Raw genomic sequence first — 15,197 nt, 5'->3', positions numbered from 1 at the left:
TGGTATGAAATGACTTTAACACTATATGACTATAACATAAGTTTATTACAAGTTACGCAAAAACAATATAATTATAAATTATGTAGACTGTTTTGCATGTAAAAAGCAGGAAAATGTCTTTTACTTGACTCCAGGAATATCAAGTCCTGAATTTGTTAATTCTTTGAAGTCGACGGGCGAAATCCTTAAGAGCTCTCGAGAATGGCATCTATGTTACCAGGTTGGGAAGAAACTGAAATTCTCAAAATGTTTTCAACGTTCTCACTAGTTAACCTAGATCTGTACTTGTTTTTATGAACTTCAGCTGATTAAATGTAGATTAACAGTCATATATGTAGATGCAAAAATACACAAAATTTTCTGAGCACAGTCAATTAAGTTAGGAAATTTATCATTTTCAACTGCTTCAAAACTTATAGTGAGCTTTTTCCTTCTTTTTTTCTTCAAAAATACTTTTGAGCTCTGTATCATTCTGAAGATTAATTAACTCATTTTTAAATCCCTAGCTTCGAATCCAAAAGTAGAAAGATGAGCTATATTTGCTGTTGTTATTGCCCATGGATTTTCCTCCAAGTGAAATGGTTCTTGGAACTTCCTCCACTAAACCTCACAGACATTTCATCCTTTAGGTCTGCTAACAGCTTTAGTAGGTCAGAAATCTCTTGACCTTCATCTGGATTTTCTTCAAACAATGCTTTAACGGAACGAAAGCTGGAATAATCTCCATTTGACAATTCTTCAATATACATATTTAGCTTCTGCTCCAGTGAAAATACAATATTCATCATTTTCGTTACAATGTTATTGTAGTCTCCTTGCAATTTGGTCAATGTTTCATTCATAATGCTCATTGTATCAGTGAGAAACGCTACTTTAAGCCACCAACCAAAATTATGAATATCAGGAAACTCTTTATTCTTTGTAGCCAAAAACAGATTAATCTCATCTCGAATGCTGAAGAAACGTTCCAAAACTTTACCCTTACTCAGCCATCTCATTTCTGTGTGGTAAAGAATGTCCCCATATTATCATTTCCCAAGTGTTTTTTCAACAGCTGAACAAACTCTATATTTCGCCCCAACATTGATGGGCAACCATCAGTACACACAGAAAAAACGTTTTTCAAATCAATGCTATGCTCGTTAAAAAAATTTACAGTAAATGGTAAATGTTTTTAGGGTCCATTTATTTTTTGGGGCATGCGTATTTACGAGGTTCATATGGTTTTGAAACATCTTTACTGGCCGGCCAGTTCCACTGTGGTGGGGGTAAAGATGACTAATGCGAAATGCGGTACAATGCATGGCGCCGCTCTACACTACTGTAATCTCAATAAATACATAAATAGAAACATAATTATATTATAACTCGCAAATTTTGTTTTACTACCTAGCAGTCTGAGGGCCGCGAAAAATCGCTCCGAGGGCCGCGTAGTGAGTATGGCTGCTGTAGCGCCATGTGATATGATGATAAACAAAAAATATAGAAAAGTAATTGAAAATAAAATCGTCACAAAGGGAAAAGGATAAAAAGATTTATATCTATAAAAAAAAACTCCAGAAGAATGGAATAGTTTGAGCACTCAAGCGAACAATACAGTCCTTTCATAACATAAAATAATTCTAACTATATATAAATGTATTTACCTGAAAAACAACGACCTATAGGTAGCCATTCTACGAACAAAACTAAATATTATAGGGTCGAAATTGGTGTTGATTCAATTGTTATGCATCGCTTAACAGTTAAATTACTTTCTTGAGTATTAAAATACCACCAAAGTCTTAACTACTGTGTAAAACTTGTGAACTGACATGAAACAACCGAAATATTAAACCATTGGAAACACAAAAAATTTTTGCGACTGTTTACTTCTACGATCACGAGTTTACATTATATGACACTCTCATTCGACAACGTTCTGCAAATACTAAAATAATAACTACTCACACATAAAATTTTATGATTGTACAACAGTTTACATTTCATATCATTTTTTTTTAACAAGAAATTGCAGATAGGTGTCTGAATTTTGATAACGTTCACATGTTTATTTTTTGTAATAGGTTAGTGATGACGACAAAGTTGAAACCTTGAATTTAAAAACCATTATAGTGACAAATTGAGTATCGTTCAAATTATTAAATTCACAAAGCGTGGATTAATAATAAAAATACAAAATTCAGTTTGATTTCGCAGGGTCAAGGTCAATAGACCCTCGTGTGTAAATAGGTCTATTTTTATCTGGCTAACAATCCAACTCTTTTTCCTGAGAAATTTTGGTTTTCGTTGTACAAATCCACTGCTTCGTCTCTTGTCATTTTGTCCAATGTATGATAGCGAGGTACTGTTATTTGATTTAATACCTCTATTAATTAGTTACTTACTTACGATAAGTCTTGGTTCCATCCTCAACTTTCTTCTCTTGATGTGCTTACATATAGAGTTGACCTTGTGTTATCTTTTTCTTGCTAATTATCATGAGCTCTGTCTTCTTTGCATTTATATTGAGTCCATATTGTTGACTGTATTATAAGGTCTTCTAGGTTTTCCACAAATACTATGGTCTCATCTGCATATCTGATGTTGTTTAACTGGTACTCGTTTAGTAAAATGCCTTTTTCAGTTTCATGTAAGGGATTCTTTTCCAGGGAGAAAATTCTAGGTCGCCTTGGTTGGGTTGGGAACCGAATTTTTTTATGCTACCTCCATTTTGAGTCCTTAAAATTTGGGTTTTAGTTTAATTTAGTACTAAAGATAGCAGTGCAAAAGATTCTCTCCTACTTGTGTGCAGTTAACTGTCGCATGTACCGGACTCCGAAAGTGGGATGGCCGCTGTAAGGCTGACCTGGCTGACGACATTTTTAGAACACTACCTTCTCTTATCTAGATCTTATCTCTGTCGTTGGTCCGGTTGGTGTTTCTCTTCTTCTTTCTTTTTAATTACTGTTCGGGGATGTAATTGTGAACACTATTCCATACCTCTTTACTTCTCGTCGTCTTCACGATCATCTCTCTCACAGTCACAGGGTTCATACCTATTTGTCTATACATTCTGTTTCTCTCCACTGTACATCTATTACACTCCAGCATTGTGTGAGTAAGAGTGTCGGAATATTCGCAGAAAATGCATTTATCTGTATCTGCCTTTCCGAACCTCCGAACCACAATAAAATACCGGAAGAATGGAGAACGAGCAAACTAATTCTACTAATCAAAAAAGGAGATAAAAAACAGCCAGAAAGCTACAGAGGTAAACTTATTAAATACTACGCTAAAACTTACAACTAAAATTTTACAAGTGCTAATAAAGCAGAGGATAAGTTTATTAGATGAACAACAGGGTTTTCGTAGTGGAAGATCATGTACAGATGCAATATTCGTTATAAAGCAAATTACTGAGAAATCACTAGAGTAAAATAGACCAGCATTTCTGTGTCTGATTGACCTAAAGAAGGCGTTCGACAGAGTAAGTCTCAAAGATGTAATCCATCTTCTGTATAATAGAGAAGTTCCCCTAAATATTATAAAAGCTATCGGAAACATCTACCAAAACAATAATATGGAAGTCGGAATAATTAGTCAGAAGTCAGAACAACTGACAGAATCTATAGACAAGGGGATTCATTGAGCCCCATGCTCTTTAATTTGATCATGGATGAAATCATTAAAAGCGTTAACAGAGGAAGAGGATACAGAATGGGAAACAAAGAAATAAAAATACTCTGTTAAGACCAATAATGACATATGCCTCAAAAACAAGACCCGACACAGCCACAACGCAAAGGCTACTGGAAACGGCAGAGATGAGAGTACTGAGAAGAATTACAGGAAATACGCTGAGAGATCGAAAGAGACGTGAAGAGTGACAACCTTCCATAGAGGTATTATTCCGCCAATGAACAAGCAGAATTGCTTATAAAGAGGAAGTAGAAGAAGAAGAAGGATTATCTTTAGGAATAATTTTAGGAGATGACTCACGAAGCTTATCGTACGGTATTCTTCGCCTTTCTTTTCTCCTGTTTTTTTTGGAAGTGGAATAAACTCTTGCTTCAGCCATTCTGTTGGTATTTCTTCATAGTTGGTATAAGTCCATAGTTGTCCATAAGTTTGGTAGTTCTGCTTGTATCTTTTGCTATTATTGCACAATAAACTTCCTGCTGCAATATTCTTGGTCCATCATTTACCTCATCTTCTAGCTAAAACGTGTTATCTCTTTGGTCTTTAAGCAGTTTCTGTAGGTATTCTTTCTACGTTCTTATTTTACTCTGTTTGTCCAAGATGATGATTCCGTTAGAATCAGTTAGATTTCCTCTCTGTCTCTGTCTTAGTCTAGCTGTGAGTCCTTTAACTTTCCTATGTATGTACATTGTGGTTATCGTACTTTAACTGTAGAGTCTCAATTTCTTCGTATCTTTCCATTGCTTCTTTTTCTATCGCTTCTCTGATCCTCACATTACTTCCACCAAAATTCTCTTCCAATAGAACTTGTCGTTGTTGCCTTACGTTGCTCTGTGTTCAGAAGTCTTCTTCTTCTTCTAATGGCGCTACAACCCTTTGTGAGTCTTGGCCTGCTTAACAATGTTCTTCCATTCTGCCCTGTCGGATACTTTCCTTCGCCACTGCCTGATGTTCATGGTTTTAAGATCCCTCTCTACGTCGTCTATCCATCTTTTACGGGGCCTTCCTCTTGTTCTGTTTCCTTGGGGCTTCCATCTCTGGACTACTTTTACAGCTTGATTATCTGGCATTCTTTCTAGGTGACCAAGCCAGTTTAGTCTTTGTGACTTTACAAATCTGACAATATCTGCGCTCTGCATTAGTTCATCCAGCTCGTGATTCATTTTAATTCTCCACGAACCATCGCTGCATTGGGTTGGTCCAAATATCTTCCTTAGTATTTTGCGCTCAAATATTCCTGTGTTCAGAAGTATTTTATATAATATTGATACAATACTTTCTAGGCCTTTTCAGGTCTCGGAAATCTACTTCCCTCAACAGGGAAGTAGATCTGGTACTATCAGAGTAAAACAAGTTGTTCCAAAATATTTTTTGCAATTGTAACGTTTAATAATGGCGGTTATATTATTTACATTTTATCATTACCTATCTAGACATTTGACATGACATAGTTTATAAAAGATTTTTGAAGTTAACTGATAACACAGATAAATGATAACTACATACACTACATAGCATTATTTAGAGAAGTCTTAAATTGGTACAAAAATAATCTTTATTTACTATGATAAATTATGTTGACATGGCCCACCTTGTTTTTACAAATGCCCACCATGTTTTTACAAAAACTATATTAAAATCCAAGATTAATGTTTTCCATATTTGTATGAGTTTAAATTTTCGAAGGACTTTTCCACTTGTAATGTGGTAGCTCTAGTATTTCAAAAAAGCATCAACCATGTTTGAGTATATCGAGAATTTGCAGCAAAAAATTATTTTTTGCCATTTGGTACAAAATCGGGACTGAATAATGGATTATCAGGTCTCTAATAGCCCGTCTTTGGTTGTTATGTTTCTTTAGTTGTTTGAATAGTTTAATAATTATTTATATTTTTATATGTAGACTTTTTGTCTACGTATTCATTTTATTTCTCCGAGTTGAAAAGAAAGGCTATCAGGTACAGGTCTCCAGCTCTCTGAAGCATCGCTTAGGCAACACATTTTCCCTTGTACCATTCAACACTTAAGCGGGGCATTCATCCGATATCACCGGATATCGGATCCAACGGTACCGTGTTGGAGTGCTGCAAATCTAGTTGTTCGAGTCATTTAGGGGGATGATTCGAAGGTCAAACTTCCGACTGGCAACGGAGTGGGAGCATGAATGGAGAATGGAATTATTGATATTAACAGATATAGTCCCTGTTGTGGGATACTAGTAGTAGATACGCGAACCGAAATGTGCGGAAACTGAATGTGATGTTGAAGTACGAAAACACTGCCAACATAGCGTTCTGCGGTAGTTTCTGTATCTTCTCATCCTCATCAATGACATAGACCATATTCGTGTCTTAATAGTTCACACGTTCAAAAAATTATTTTTTCATCCAACATTTTTTTCCTTCATGTCGAATGGTGAAGATAACAAACACAACGCTGGTGTCACTTTCTTCCTCCTGATTAAATTTTGCGAAGACTTTACTAGATACATTTTTTGCCTGAGCGATGTACACCTTCTGAAGACTACTGAGATCATAAAAAGCATCAAGCAGAGAAAGCTGGAGTATTTCGGACATGTAATGAGAGGTCTCAGATATAGGTTGCTACAAAATATCATGCAAGGAACCTCATGGTTGAAAAACTTGAGACATTGGTATGGTGTTGATACAAGCATGCTATTTAGGGTGGCAGTGAATAAAATTAAGATAGCTATGATGGTAACCAACGTTCTGAAAGGACATGGTATATGAAGAAGAAGATGTACACCACCGTGACAACAGACTAGGACTGAAGTCAGAGCGTGAGTTCAGCCGACTATCCAACTAGCAGTCCTACCAAGTGGCGCTTCAAATCGGAACGTGAATTACGGTGGTGTTACACCTTCAGATTGCTGAGCGCAGTAGTCGCAGTACGAATCTCAAAGTATGAGCCAGTTTTGGTGCGACTGTCTGATGATTTTCCGATTGAGCATGGTGTATGTGTGCATTAAATAAGTAGATGAGGATTGAGGATAGGTTAAGTTAGGTTAGGCGAGCGAGTGAAGTGAAAGATATTAGTGTATGTTAGGTTAGGTGTTTAGGAGAGGTTTTGATAATGTTTGGATAGGCCTGCGAGTGAAGCGATTGAGAGTATGTAACTAGGCGATGTATGGTAAGGTTTGGTAAGGTTAGGTTAGGTTAGGTAACCTAATAAATTAGATGTTATAAATGTATAACATCTATAAAAAATCAACAGCAAGTGTGTAACTCAATGAAAAAAAAAACTAACGAGTTTCCTTTGGAGATGGGTGTTAGAAAAGAAGACATGGTATCAACCAAGCTCTTCACAGCAGTTCTGGAGTATACTTGTCGTCATTCCCGATGATTTACACAAAGATGAAGTAATGCTTAATGATTTTTTACAGACAACCAAAGTCGGATTGCAAATAAACAAAAGTAAAACAAATTTTATGACAAACTTAACAGATTTTATGACAAAAAAACACCATAGAAGAGGTTACACAATACAGATATCTTGGTTATGACTTAAAATTACCAGAGAACCAGGCACAAGAAATATGAAGAAAGGCAGATTAAAGGACACATTCAATAGTGAAACCCGTATGAGCTTTAAGAGAAAGATATAAAATCAATGCACGATTCCAGTGATAACAATATTGTTATTATTAACAGCGTACATTTTTAAAATAATATTTTAAAACTTAACTGTAAAGTTATGCAACCATTAAATACAGAGAAATTTAAAGAACTAGCGTTAAAAAAGCAATAAGAACCCTGACAAACAGGTAAAGAGAAGTGGCAATCACCAATCAGATGGACTAACACAGTGGAAATCGAAAACTTCCGTAAGTGGAATATGGATAATCTAAAAAAAGAAATATGGGGAAAAGCCTAAAAATATTGAATATATTTAATACATTACTATAGACTAGATTTTTTGACGCCGAAAGTTTAAGTTTATAAACATGTCACAATTCATAAAACATTAGTTGTCGGTTCCCGACAATTACATTACTTATTATTATTATTACATTAAACATTATTTTGAACTTCCTACTTCACGACCACAATATACATATAAAAATATAATCAATTTTAAATCTAAATATTATTTAACTTACCTCCGAACTTGGTCAGAGTATCAGTTCTCAATTTGTACTTCGGAATCTGCTCCTCTAAGAGGCTGATCAACTCCACTTCAGGCAACGATTCCGCACTGCACAATTCTGAAACAAGAAGAAAACGCGCCATCAACTCAAGCTCGTCGTATTCACTTGACAACGGTTTATGATAATAATGGTAATGGTAAAATCATTGAATAAATGCGTAAAGATACACATACGTTCACTCACACGCACACTTCTGTGTGAAATATGCATATATCTGCATACAGTTAGAAAAACAGAATCTCGTTGATAGTACAATGGAACGGCGGGAAATTCGTGTGAAAATATGCAGGTATTGAATAAAAGTTCTAGTTTTGTTTTTAAACTTTAAACATGCATGTTCCACTTTATCTTAAGGCGCGAGAAATATAGTTGTATTAATTTGATTCACTTATGCAGATGCATATCCAATTTTATCTTGATTGAATAAGATTTTAACGATGGAATATACGAAGGTAAGGTGAAAAGTTCTCGGCCTAAACCATAGATGGTATCGCCGCAAATAGAATTATTGTTAAATCTTGCACACTTAAAAAAGTGAATATGATAATTTCGTTCTCTCTTTCTTTGGAATAGAACAAATAAACTTGAACTTCGATTTGAAACGCTTTTCTAACAGAAATTTATCTGAAGTTAATGAAAGTATCTCAGGAGTTTGTATCTTACTAACAGTAAAAAGAGGATTGTACTGTATCAATTGAATGCAATCCATGTAAAGATAGACCAAAAACAACAACCATCGAAAAAATATCGAGATAATACACAATAAGGATTAAAGGGTTATTATGAAATAGAGTTATGGAGGGGGAAAATTTATTTCTGATATCAATAGATATTCAAGGAAGACAGATATTAGCATATGAAGTCGTAAGACATTATATGTAATGCTATGGAAAAGAAATTGACCAAAGAGAGAAAAAGGAAAAATAATAACAAACATTTAAGCTTAAATTAAACATTGTATCAGTATTATGATTGGCCACCCTGTAAAAATACCTGTAGTGACGATATTTAAATTTTGTTGTGAACGATTAAGTCTTTAGGTTTTTCTAATAATCTTTAGTCATTATATCTATTGTAATCGCTATTAATTGTATGGATGTTCAGATAATGAACGAATTAGGATTAAGAATTTAGTTTGAAAGTATTTAAGAAATATGAATATTTTGTTTGGAATCAAACAATTGACCTTTTTTATCAATACCACGAATTTGGGAAAACAAATTGACCAATCAGATGGACAGACAAAAAGATAAGAGGAGAAAGAAGTGATTAATAGAAGGTGAAGAGATGAGAAGAGCATCGAATGATAAGCAGAAGATATTGGTGGTACGTCAGTTATTAAGTTCTTGAGTTCAGAAAAAGTATGGCACCGGTAGATTATTTTTTTAAATAAATAACTTGTTCTAGTGTGACAAGATTATATTGATCCCAAGTAGAGGTTATATTGATCCCAAGTAGAGGAGAAAGAAAATATTTGAAGTCTTGGGAGCTGTGAGCTGTGCTGTACTCAAAAGTTCCTGTTTGTTTTGCCCGACAAGGTAATTCGTATTTATTTTTGGAAAATTAACTAGAGAAAGGAGGAACAACGAGTTGTAGATTGCCTTTGAAACAGACTCTTAAAATTCAAAAGTGTTGTAAATTCAGATAAATTATTTTCAACAAAACATGCAAATAAAAATAATTATTTCTAGTTTCTATGCTTTTCGATCTTGTGGATTACATGTAGCCAACTTTTTTGCTGCTTCATGTATATTGCCTTTTATTTTTTTATATATTTCTTCCACTCTCCTTTTCAATTTCAAATTTATTTTTTTTTAATTTTCCAAGAGGGTCGGAAATTGTTATTAACAAAATAACTTTAAAAAATAACAAAAATTGTTATAAACAATTTCTAAATCGCTTCTAGTAAATTTTATTTAGACGTATCTCATCGAAGTAAATACTTTTTCTCTATTTGTTTTTTTTTTCAAAAAACGCTTCCTTTTCGAGTTATTTGCAATTTTTTGTTGAAAAAATGCCTTAATTGTAATGTTGGGTTTTTTTTTCTAAAAAACTTCTAAATCAATCACAATTCTACAAAAAGCTTTATATTCTTTAAATTTACACGTATAAGTAAGAATATTTTGATATAGATAAGTTTTAAATTTAAACAAAGATTTCTAAGTGCCGCGATATTCAGCGATAGATTATATTATTCGAAATGCATATTCGAAATATTTGGTTTCATGTTTTGAGCAAGATAAAATCCATTTATCCTTGTCAAAATATTCTTACTTGTACTTGAAGGTTTAAAGATTATACCGCTCTTTATAGAATTCCAATTAATTTAGTAGTTTTTTAGAAAAAAAATCCCAAAACGTACTAATTAAGGCATTTCTTCAACAAAAAATTGGAAATAACTCGAAAAGGAAACATTTTTCGAAAAATTAAAATAGAAAAAGTATTTATTTCGATGAGGTACACCTAAAAAAATTTTACTCGAAGCGATTGGAGAAGTTTTTTTTTGTTTTGTTAATAACATTTTTTGGCTCACTTGAAAAAAAACATTTGAACTTGAAAAAATATATAAAATCGAATAAGAAAGGTTTTGCGCTGTAGAAATGCAAAAAAATTTAGTCGGTTTATGCTTGCTTGCTTACAGGGGTAAGCCGCTTGCCTAATTGTATAAAGGCTAGACATGATGACATGGAATTGCCATACTGGTTTTTAATGAGAATGATTTCATCCACATATTGTTTCTCAGACGGCGAAAAACTTAACCATCTCCGTTTCGCAGATGACACTGTCCTTATCACAGATAATTTAGGAGAAGCCACAGATATGTAAAATGAATTGGACTTTGCATATTCGAAGGTGGGCCTCAGAATGAACTTGACCAAAAAGTTTATAACAAATATGGTCCCCAATAACCATTCAACTATTCAAGACAAAGTGGTAGAACTGTTGGAGAAATATACGTATTTGGATCATGAAATAAGAATCAGCAGGGATAACCAAACATGCGAAATCCAAAGACGAATTACTTTAGCGTGAAAAACTGCGAGAAACATTTAGGGCCAACATACCAATTAGCCTCAAAAGAAAAGTATTTGACCAATGCGTATTACCGGTCATGACCTATGGAGAGGAAACTATGGCTCTAACCAAGACTACAGTTTCGAAATTGAGAGTGGCACAGAGACGAATGGAACGGTCTATGCTGGGAGTGACTTTACGGGACCGAGTAAGAAACGAATTCGAAGAAGAACGACGAGTATTGCTGATGTTGTGGAACGCATCATCATCATCATCATCATCCAGCCTTCATTTATCACGTCCACTGCTGGACATAGGCCTCCCTTAAACTCCTCCATTCTTTGCGATTTTGTGCTCTTTGTGGAACGCATGGCGGAACTAAAATGGAATTGGGCAGGCCGTGTAGCGAGAATGCATGACTCACGATGGACGCGCAAAATTACACATTGGAGGCCAAGAGCAGACAAACGTAGTAGAGGAAGACCACCTACACGTTGTGCTGACGACATTAGGCGTATCACGAAAAATTGGCAACAAAGAGCACAAAATCGCAAAGAATGGAGGCGTTTAAGGGAGGCCTGCGTTTAGCAGTGGACGTGATAAATGAAGGCTGGATGATGATGATGATGATTGTTTCTCTGTATACTCTGACATCTAATGCTTTGATGCTTGCCTGCTGTTTAAGAATTAAGCAGTTAATAACCGATTTGAGTTTCTTTGTTGGTTGAGTGCAAGCAGGCGTGTGAATCTTATATTAATATCATTTACTACTTCCTCTCCATAACTTCCTACAACCAGATCAAAAGATGAAAGGAGAAATCGTTACAAAACATATTAGAATAAACAAAGAGCAGGCACAAATAATTTTAATTTTAAAACAGATTTAAATGACAGGAGTGAAGTCGAAGAAGTCCACAAAATATCAATGAATGAACTAGAAGCCACTCGTAAATATATGAAAAAAAGGCAAATAAAAAAGTAGGATATAAGGAGATTGGTGCGAATAGTATTTGAAGACAATTAGGAATACCTTCCAAAAAGGTGGAGAAATGTGTAGAGAATTATACATCGCAGAAAAGTAGAATGAACAGTTCATGCAGGACTAAATGGCGAAAAAGAAAAATTACAGAGACAGAGAAAGAAAAACGCAGAATTATACATGCATGTACTTTGTAAACACCTAAAACACTTTTTTTAATATGTAATGGCAGAGATACGAAATTCCAGACCCGTGGAAAACAACGAAGGTCATATCTCTATTCAACAAAATACATTCATGATAGGAAAGCTCCTAAATAACCACAAGAAAGTTAAATTGAAACCCACACCTTTAGCTTTATCTCTTTTTACGTGAGTCACAATAATAATAAAACAGAAGGAATAGGTTAGAGACTCTATAGGTTAAAGGTAATTTTAGTGACTCGTACGGTTTTCATTAGTGGTTTTGGTATATCAATGATATGTATAGATATGTAGATAGTAGTTTTCTTATTTTTTTTCTACAATTTTGGAAATACATATTGCTGTGACATAAGTTAGCCATGATGTGCAATAGTTTATATTTTGTATTAAATATAAAGTAATAGATTTCTATTAATCTTAATATACAAAATTAAAATAAAAATTAAATAATTCTTTAAGCACTCACAGAACATGAATTTTTTAATAGAACAACGACAACTGTTAATAAATAAAAATCGTCAATATTACGAATAAAAACAGGATATTAATTTAGAAAACAATCAAATAGTTTGTTTAAAAAAAATAATTATTGTGCGTTCGAGTAAGTAGTAAGTATTAAAACATTTTTAATTGTATACTTTTTTTGTATATTTATAAACTTGATAGCAATTTATATACAACGTAATGTAAACATTCAGCAATAGTCAGGACAAAATGTTTCTCTGTTTGAAGAATTGGTTCTGAAGGTTGTCAATCATTCACGCTAATTTTTTAACCAGAAGAATCTTTTTCTTCTTCTTTATCTTCATCCATTATCTTTCCTTGCATTATGAATGATTGCTATTTGTCTCCTATTACAGCTTACACATAACGCAAAAGTCTAGGGATATTTTTATAAATAAACGTATTTCGTTTATCTGTAATCAACTTAAAAAAAGTAATACAAAATTTGTAGTTTAAATTATTGTTTAATATGTCAAAAACCATAAATTGCAAAAAAAAACAGAAAATTGGAACAAAAAAAATATATTGCAAATCACCCATGTTTCACATACTACCATAAAATGTCAAATATACTAAATATAAACTTAAAATGAAGTATGGCCACCACGTTGGTTTATCACAGCTCTACATCTACTGTTCATGCTCCGAATCACATTGATAATGTCTGCTTGAGGTATTTGTGTCCATTGTTCTCTCAGAAGCTCTTTTAATTGAAACTCATTGTAGATATTGCCCATATGTGGAGTAATTCTTTGTTGGAGCATGTCGCATACATGCTCAATGGGATTCAAGTCCGGTGATTGTGCTGGCCACGGCAATACAACAATACCCTCGTTATCCAACCAGTTTGTTACAATATGCGCAACATGTGGTCGGGCGTTATCATGCATAAAGTAAAAATTTTCTCCAACAGCAGCAGCAAACGGGTGCACAACAAGTTCAAGAATAGTGTCCAAATATTGCTGACTTGTGAGAAAACCACGTAGGAAAATGAGGTCAGTTCTTCCGTCAATCATGATTCCTCCCCATACCATTAATGTACCACCTCTGTATGTATACACTTCTTGAAGATGTCGTAATCGTTCTCCATTTCCGGGTCGTCTCCAAAATCTTGTCCGACGAGAATCTGGATGAAATCCATATCTAGACTCGTCACTGAACAAAACTGTGGCCCAGTCATTGTCAGTCCAATTCTGAAACTCTTGACACCAGGTTAATCTTGCAGCGCGATTGCCTCTAGACAGAGGTGGACATCTCAGTGGTCGCCGACTACGAAGATTGGCTTCATGGAGACGATTCCTCACAGTACTGCTGCTAATTGTTACATTATATGCAAGCTGTAATTCATTAACCAGCTCGGGTGCTGTGATTGTTGGCTCATTTAAAATTAAATATCGGTCTTGAGCGACGGTTGCAGAGCGACCACGTCCTGAATGTTGCTCGGCTGGACTCACCCAGTGTCTCTACACCGACGCCACAAACGACTTACGACGCTTTGGGAGACACCCAGCTGGTCAGCAACTTGAGTTCGTCGCATATCAGCTTGATGGAGGTCCACGGTCTATTCATCTCGTCCAACGTTAAATGTTGTCGTTGCATGGTAAAAAGACAATATCTTTAACTCACCTATTAAGCAAGAATGATATAAAGTGACTAAAATTAAAAATAAACAAGACTTAAAAATGTCGATTTTTTTGTCCCTCATAAAAACATTCTAAAACACGTATTGCTATCAGTTTTATAATTTTTTTTTGATAAGTGAGTGTCTGTATCAACAATTATAGTACAAGCAAATTTATATGGCCATGAAATTTCTGTCATTGGTATGGTCAAATTATTAAAATATCGTTAGGACTTTCGCGTTGTGTGTATTTAATAGTCAATTCACCTTCCTTTTTTGACTTATTCGTCATAACATTTCGGTATTCATGATTTTTCTCATACAAACAATTCTTAAGAGTCTTCTAGACACCCGGAGCTCAAAAACTTATATTTTCCTTACATATTTCTTCTTTAATGACCGTGATTCCGTGCCATAGTACAGTACTGATAAAACATACACCGTTTTTTTATGCTCTAGTCTAAGAACTGTATATAGAATACTTGCGGTTTAAAACTATTCTTATACTGAATAACTCTTGCGGATTATTCTTTCATCTATTCGTAGCACAATATTGCGATATTTATAAAGGGTTTAGAAGTATTCTTCTTCTTCTTCTTCTTCATTACAGGGGTTAAATATTTGTTGCTTATTCACTCCTTTTCAAGGGAATACCTACTCTTCTTCTTCCTTTCGATTTGTAATTTAATATTTGCTTAGTTAGTCGATGTCCATCCATTGTATGTATGTTATTTCTATTATGTTCCATATTCTTTTACTTTCTCATGAAGTTCTTGTCTTACTATTGTTCTGAAGCTATTTTCTTGTGACATGTTAAAGTAATTACTATTTAAATGGGAATAGGAATTTAAATAGTAATTTCTTATCTTACATTTTAATTTCTCTGCCTATTAAATTCTGTAATGCTTTTCACTATTCTAAGAAATCTCATTTCTCTGGTTTGAATTTTAGTTATATCTTTATTTTTTTAAGAGGACATTTACTTTCAAATGCCATCACTTCTGTCTTTTTTGTCGATATTTTCAT

General features: G+C 34.1%; 1 protein-coding gene across 3 annotated transcripts in view; it reads right to left on the bottom strand.

Annotated features, from left to right (window-relative positions):
* Nucleotides 1–15,197, bottom strand: part of milt (trafficking kinesin-binding protein milt) — a 173,076-nt gene that overhangs the window by 65,596 nt on the left and 92,283 nt on the right. For all 3 annotated transcript variants that reach the window (XM_072525331.1, XM_072525330.1, XM_072525329.1), the window contains exon 2: nucleotides 7,802–7,906. In XM_072525331.1, the coding sequence (XP_072381432.1) occupies nucleotides 7,802–7,906 (105 nt within the window). The remainder of the gene's footprint in view (nucleotides 1–7,801; nucleotides 7,907–15,197) is intronic.

The sequence above is a fragment of the Diabrotica undecimpunctata genome, chromosome 3, assembly GCF_040954645.1.
Source record: "Diabrotica undecimpunctata isolate CICGRU chromosome 3, icDiaUnde3, whole genome shotgun sequence".
Taxonomy (NCBI): domain Eukaryota; kingdom Metazoa; phylum Arthropoda; class Insecta; order Coleoptera; family Chrysomelidae; genus Diabrotica; species Diabrotica undecimpunctata.
This window is presented reverse-complemented; position numbering and strand designations above follow the sequence as displayed.